The following is a 7,850-nucleotide window of genomic DNA, read 5'->3' as shown; positions in this document are numbered from 1 at the left end:
TCGTTATAAATATGAGAGAAGCCTACAGCCACAGAAACCAAGGAGCACAGGGGATTTTTTATTTTTTTTTTTGGTGTTGATGAAGTAAGAATATTACTGAATATGTTGTCGCTTAAAGCTAATTGATTAGAAAAGCAGAAGAAAAAACAACCACATGCCGCCGGTGGGATCCGAACCCACGACCTCCGAATTACGCGTCCGGTGCTCTACCTCTGAGCTACGGCGACGGCTGTCAAACCTTCTGCTTTCGGGGTATTTATGTTTACAAATAACCTAACCTTGAGAGTGTTCACCAGCGCCACCCACGTTCGTAAGCGGCGGACGTGGAACGTCCTGAGTTACCGCTGGTGTGACGTAGAACGCCATCGAACGGCGAGGGTGGAAGCTGTGTGAGAACCCTCTTATGCTTCCTATGGCGTCAAGGCTGCCAGAACCGAGGCCCTCGCTAAGCAATTAAGCAAGCAAGGGAAGGGGAATGAGGGGCTCGTTATAAATATGAGAGAAGCCAACAGCCACAGAAACCAAGGAGCACATGGGATTTTTTATTTATTTTTTTTTGTGTTGATGAAGTAAGAATATTACTGAATATGTTGTCGCTTAAAGCTAATTGATGATGATGAGGCTCCCAAAAGCATTAAAGAAGTGACTAAGGTTCTAGTGGAAATGACTTCTAAATTTATGGAGGCCATTACTGAAATCAAGGTCACAGTAAACAAGCTGAACTCATCTAGTGATGCTGTGCAGACTGAAATAGCAGCAGTGAAGGAATCAATGGGTTTCATGAACACTGCCTTTGAGGACTTCAGAACAGAAGTTAAAACGATGAGGCTAGAACTCACAGAAGTAAAGAAGAACAATCTGGAAATTCAGAAAGAAAACAAGAAGCTGACGAACGAATTGAAAGAGCTAAAAACACAACTAGTTGAACTGAAGCAATACAGCAGAAGGAATAACATCGAATTGAAAGGTATCCCTGAATCTGATAACGAGAACCTCGGTAGCGTCATGACACAGATATCTTCCTACCTACAGGTAGAGCTTTCTCCTGAGGAAATTGACGTGATTCACCGTGTTCCAACCAAGGCGAAAGGACCTTCCAATGTAATTGTAAAGTTTAAGTCAAGGTCCCCACGTGACAGAATCTTGCAAGCTGCGAAAAAGAACAGGCTAAATACTTCCGTGCTTGGCTTCCCCGAGAACGATCCTGTTTTTGTCAACGAACATTTGTGCCCGGAAAAAAAGGTTTTGCTCGGCAAAGCTATTGGAAAGAAACGTGACAGGGGCTGGAAGTTCGCATGGGTGTCTGAAGGCAAAATCTTGATGAGAAAAACAGAAAGCTCGAAAGTAATGCACATAACTTGTGAAGATGACCTGGAACAAATTGTTTGATTACCAATGCTCTTGTGTTTTTAGTACCTGTTTGATCTTCCAATGTCTATGGTCATAGAAGAAGATGACCTGTTAAGCAGTGACAAATGTACGTCAATATTTTACTCTAATATCCGCAGTGTGAGAAAGAACCTGAACCTTCTAGTGGCTTCTTTGACCAGATATTCCCAATATTTTGATATTGTAGCGCTTACAGAAACCTGGCTACAAAAAGACGAGAATGTTATGCTTCCCGACTATGTTATGCTATCTCATCCGAGAGAATCAAAAAACCGTGGTGGTGGTGTTGCCTTTTTTGTCAAAAATGGTCTACCTTTCTCGCTTTTGGCACCAGTCACCCTCAGTCATACAGACATAGAAACGCTGTTCATAAAACTGCCCCATTCATTCACTGTTGGAGTTATTTACCGTCCACCAAATTCAGGCCTTTCATCCTTTCTTGATAAACTTGAAGGAATTTCAACATAGATACAAGTACTGAATGCCACAAAGACTACGTGAACCTGTTAACGTCGTACAATTTCCGAAACATGATTAATACACCCACGCGTGTAACTACCTCCTCTTCATCTATTATTGATCACGTATTAACAAATATACCGACTGGGATACGCGCTGGGGTTTACAGCGAACCCATTTCCGATCACCTTCCACTTTTTGTTACTGTCGACACTGATATAAAACCAGAGCGTGAGAGCAAGAAGTATGTATCTAAAATAGATTATGCACTACTGCATGAAAATCTATTGGCCGTCGACCCTAGTCTAATATACCATGATGATGTTGATACAGAATTTAGTAACCTAATAGACATGCTCTCTCAAATGGTTACTAAGTGCAGCAGAAATATTAGTGTTCGCTCTTACGAAGTGTCACTATGCCCTTGGATGACTGAGCCAATCCTGGCCGTTCTAAAAGAAAAGGATACGTGGTACCGCAAGTGGAGGCAACACAAAGATAATGTTTACTATCTAAATCAATTTAAGAGCCTGCGCAATAGATCCGTGTCGATGATGAGGGCACGTAAAAAAGCATATTACACGCGTCTCGTTGAACAGGCTTCCGGCAATACACATAAGGTCTGGAAAATAATAAATGAAGTCGCTGGCAAACCCAGTTTGCGCCGGGTTCTTCCGGAGAGGATAGATCGCAATACTACAGAAATATTCAATTCCTTTTTCACCAATATCGGCCCGTCATTAGCTGCTCAACTTCCTGAATCGCAACAACAATATATTTCATCCAGTCCAGTTCTCAATACTTTTGGAATATTTGAGATCGAACCCGATGAAATTACATGCATTATTCTCAGCTTACCTGGTAATAAATCTGCCGGACTGGATGGAATTTACCCACGCTTGCTTAAGGACAACACTGATATCTTGGTACCTATATTATGCAAACTTTTTAATCATTCATTAAAATGTGCAAAATACCCCTCCGTACTAAAGATTGCCAAAGTTGTCCCGGTATACAAGGATGGAGACCGATCCAACCCGTCAAGCTACAGACCCATTTCTGTCCTAAGTGTTATTAATAATATTTACGAAAAGATTCTATCTAACAATATTTGCAAATTTTTAGAAAAGTATAACTTACTCTGTCAACAGCAACATGGATTTCGAAAACACTATTCAACGGCATCTGCAGTCCTAAGTTTGACTCAGTTAACTAATACAGCATTACATGATAACAAACTCGCCGCCGTTGTATTTGTTGATTTAAAGAAAGTGTTTGATACCGTCGATCACGCTATTATGCTCAACAAGTTAAACCATTATGGATTCCGCGGAGAAGTCTACCGCTTACTTTCCAGTTACATTGAAAACCGTCAACAAGCTGTAATTATGAATAACATTATATCATGCCTTCAATATTTAAAGACAGGGGTTCCTCAAGGATCTGTTTTAGGGCCCATGTTATTTTCATTATATTTGAATGACTTGCCGAAGGTCCTAAGTTGCTCGGATATTTTAATGTATGCAGATGACACTGCGATCATAGTTACAGCTGACAGCATGAGGATCTAGAAGCAAAAACAAACACTGAATTGGAAAAAATTTCAAGCTGGTTTTTTACCAACAAGCTAACAATTAATTCAAGCAAAACCAAATATATAGTATTTAGCTCAAGAGGAAAAGTCATCCATTGCAACCAAATTAACATTTTTATTAATGGCCACTCACTTGAACGAACACACTCATGAGTCATTCTAGATGAACATCTTCACTGGAAAAATCAGATTAACGCCGTCTGTTCGAAGTTGGCCTCAGGCTGTTACGCCTTACTACAGGCCCGCGATTGTTTTAACACATAAACACTGCGTACCCTTTATTTTGCACTTATTAATAGTCATTTAACATACTGTATAGAATCATGGGGTTTGACATACAATACTTACCTTGATCCTATCCGGCGATTACAAAAACGGGCTATCCGAATTGTAACACAAAGCAAGTATACCGAGCCAAGTAAACCACTTTTCCAGTTATTAAATATCCTTCCTTTTGACCTTTTGTGCTCTTTAAAGATAGCGGTGTGTGTAAACAACATAGTCAAATATAATCAACCATTCAATGCCTCCCTGTTTCGCTCATCTTCTCGACTCACAAGAAACCTTACACATAGTAACTTTAATCTACCACCGAATTATAACGTTTACAGCGAAAGATTGGTGCAGTTTTCAGGAGCCAAGGTTTGGAATGCTTTACCCCCAGAAATAAAACAGTCTCATGAAACAAATAGAGCATTGCGAACATACTTTATGAGCCTTATTTGACATATGTGACAATTGTCTTCGGTTTGTGTCTGTTGTACCATGTTGTTCATGAAAGATTTTTTTTTTCCTTCTGCTGTAAAATGCACATTATTTTATTTTTTTTCTTGTTGTATGATGTATTTGGGTCTTTCGCCGTGATTTTGTGCTTTTCATTTTTCACAAGTGCTGTGTGATTGCCTTGATATATTTTGTTTCTGAACCCCACACCAGCCTCTGGCTATGGGTTCAGTCAGTGTTTTGGTCATTTGTATGGCAAAAGTAGAAATAAAATGAATGAATGAATGAATGAATGAATGAATGAATGATTAGAAAAGCAGAAGAAAAAACAACCACATGCCGCCGGTGGGATCCCACATGGGTTCGGATCCCACCGGCGGCATGTGGTTGTTTTTTCTTCTGCTTTTCTAATCAATTAGCTTTAAGCGACAACATATTCAGTAATATTCTTACTTCATCAACACCAAAAAAAAAATAAAAAATCCCCTGTGCTCCTTGGTTTCTGTGGCTGTTGGCTTCTCTCATATTTATAACGAGCCCCTCATTCCCCTTCCCTTGTTTGCTTAATTGCTTAGCGGGGGCCTCGGTTCTGGCAGCCTTGACGCCATAGGAAGCATAAGAGGGTTCTCACACAGCTTCCACCCTCGCCGTTCGATGGCGTTCTACGTCACACCAGCGGTAACTCAGGACGTTCCACGTCCGCCGCTTACGAACGTGGGTGGCGCTGGTGAACACTCTCAAGGTTAGGTTATTTGTAAACATAAATACCCCCGAAAGCAGAAGGTTTGACAGCCGTCGCCGTTGCTCAGAGGTAGAGCACCGGACGCGTAATTCGGAGGTCGTGGGTTCGGATCCCACCGGTGGCATGTGGTTGTTTTTTCTTCTGCTTTTCTAATCAATTAGCTTTAAGCGACAACATATTCAGTAATATTCTTACTTCATCAACACAAAAAAAAAATAAAAAATCCCCTGTGCTCCTTGGTTTCTGTGGCTGTTGGCTTATGAAGGCTATGTTATTTTAACTGGAATACTTCTGAAAGATGAATTTGCAGTAATTTTAGAAGTAGATATTGCGCGCCACGCTAGTTGCGAATAGCACAAAGGTGTAATTATGCCTATGCGAGTGCTTCTTTTGCCAGCCGACATTAACGGCTTCACGTCACAACTGCTTTTTCTACTACTCCAACTTCTAACTCAATAGACTGCAAATGGTAACAGCTGCGCAGGAATTTTTTTTGCTACCAGAAGGCATAAAACATTTTGACATTCATCGTAGGACGAAATCGAAACTCGGAGGCAGCTGCATAAGCGTACAGAAGTATATGAACCGATTGAGAAATTTCAGCGCGTAATCAAGAGCTTCGAGGATGCGACGATTCCGGGGCGCGGCGGCTGTACAGTCGACGTGGAGAAAATTGCCCCCGCGTCTGGGTGAAGGACCTAGATTTTAACTCGATTTGAACATGATGGCTCCAGGCTTAACGTACTCAGATTAAACTTCTATAACATTGTCTAATTTTTCAATAAGACTGCAGTGAATACTCGTTTATTGGTTTATTGGGGTTTAACGTCCTTAAGCAACTCAGGATATGAGGGACGCCGAAGCGAAGGGCTCCGAAAATTTCGACCACCTGGGGTTCTTTAACGTGCAATGACATCGCACAGTACACGGGCCTTTAGAATTTCGCCTCCATCGAAACTCGGCAGCCGTGGCCGGGATCGAGCCCGCATCTTTCGGGCCAGTAGACGAGCGCCGTAACCACTGAGCCACCGCGGCGGGTCTGCAGTGAATAATTAAGTTAGTTAGCCGAAGTATTCATCTGTCTTGCGCCATCATGTTTGTTGCGGACTAGGTGGCTGCCACGCTTGGAAAAATTTCTCGGTCAGTTTCAGCAGCAACCAACGCGATACACTCTAAATCGCGCTGGACTGCACAATCGTCCTGCAGCGTCCATGCTGAATCGTCCGGTACAGTAGCTGTAAACGCACTTGCTTTTTTCAAGAATTTACGCCGCGTTCGTGGCAACGCAACCAACTGATTTCTCATATGAAAGAATGAAAGTGGGACCTGATGTCTAGGGTTAGACGGAATCCCGTCTGGCGAGGGAAATTCATATTGATTTGTCAAAGAAATCATACACTCGCCAAATATGCAAATAAATTAAAGGAATTGACGTTTTGGCGCCCGTATGGGTGCCTTGATCACAATGAAGCGAAGGACGGGAAGGAGAGCTATATATGGGCGATTTTTCGAAGGGTGCGCAGGCATATATATTTCTGGGAGATTGCCGCGTGTCCGGTTTATCGTGTGTGGTGTTGGTTGAATGTACAATGATTCTACGAGAAGGCGTTTTGGTAAGGAGTTTTCCTTTGCATTCACACGTGTTGCGTCCCAGTCGACGGTATGGCCAGTTTCCTGATGGTTTTGCGCTAAAGCGTTTGAGTTAGTTTTCCCTCTGGCGACGTCATTTTTGTGCTGCTTGAGCCTTGTCTTGAATTTTTCTGTTTCTCCGATATAGGAAGCGTCACTATCACGACAGGGGATCTTGCAGGTCACACCTGGATATATATCGTGGTCAAGAAGGTCTTTGACTAAAGGGGCCTGTACCCGGTGAAGGTAGCCAGGGAGCTTGTCCAACGGAGACCGTGTAAAATCCACAATTGGACGAAACGGTGTGCCCACCTTGTGCACTTCTGGCACGCCGTAGATGGCAGGAGTGGCGCCATTGTGGCAAATGATCCGGCGTGAAAACTGCAGTGCATGCTGCCGAAGTTACCGCGTGGAGCGCAGCGAGCTGAAAAGCAGTGCCATCGTCATTCCTCTAAGCGCTGCAGAAGCGTCAACGACAGCCCGCCTCTATATATTCCAGTTATGCACTGTCTCCTGCTCTACTTTGGGTTAAGTTGCCGTAACCATGGGGCGATTTAGTGGTTTATGAATGTGTGCAAAAAGGAAGAGACTTTCTGTTCAGCTTAATATCCCACGTGTCTAACTTGAGAGCAAATTCAATACCAGTGTCTGAGTGCTAGAAATTGTAGTCAGTCATAATGTCCTTAACAGTAGCCATAATAATATTAATAGTCATAATAATAGTAGTCAGTTTTTCTTGTCATCTTTCGTGCCATCCTCATCATTCTAAAGCCCCGCCGCGGTGGCTCAGTGGTTATGGCGCTCGGCTGCTGACCCGAAGGACGCGGGTTCGATCCCGGTCGCGGCGGCTGAATTTCGATGAAGGCGAAATTCTAGAGGCCCGTGTGCTGTGCATTGTCAGTGCACGTCAAAGAACCCCAGGTGGTCGAAATTTCCGAAGCCCTTCACTACGGCGTCCCTCATAGCCTCAGTTGCTTCGGGACGTTAAACCCCAATAAACCAAACCAATAAACTAATCGTCATTCTAAACTACTGCGTCACTGCAAACAAAAAGCAAACCATTTTGAATGCTACGTCGGGGCATTGTTCGCTCCAGATGGAAATCAAGGCGATCTGTACAACTACGCGAACAATTATTGCGCGAACAAGTATGTTCACTAGGGAGATACGACCTACCTTGAGGTGTGATGTGGTTACAAGTTGTGAATTCGGGAAAAGTAAAGCAGAAAACATTTTTTTTGTTCTATATTAGGAGCCGAAAATGTCCACTATATGGCTAACAAAAGCAAAATAGTTTGAATCCAAGCCCGGGAG

The 7,850-nt window shown here is 42.9% G+C and overlaps 1 protein-coding gene across 1 annotated transcript; it reads left to right on the top strand.

Annotated features, from left to right (window-relative positions):
- The first annotated feature begins 665 nt into the window (after positions 1–665).
- LOC149345882 (uncharacterized) lies at positions 666–1,776 on the top strand. The gene has a single exon (XM_089585309.1). The coding sequence runs from the start codon at positions 679–681 to the stop codon at positions 1,387–1,389; it is 711 nt and encodes a 236-aa protein (XP_089441435.1). The 5' UTR covers positions 666–678; the 3' UTR covers positions 1,390–1,776.
- Positions 1,777–7,850: the final 6,074 nt, after the last annotated feature.

The sequence above is a fragment of the Amblyomma mixtum genome, chromosome 4 (genome assembly GCF_055824585.1).
Source record: "Amblyomma mixtum isolate Tamu chromosome 4, ASM5582458v1, whole genome shotgun sequence".
Taxonomy (NCBI): Eukaryota; Metazoa; Arthropoda; class Arachnida; order Ixodida; family Ixodidae; genus Amblyomma; species Amblyomma mixtum.
The sequence above is the reverse complement of the archived record's forward strand: the minus strand, read 5'-3'. Positions and strand labels throughout refer to the sequence as shown.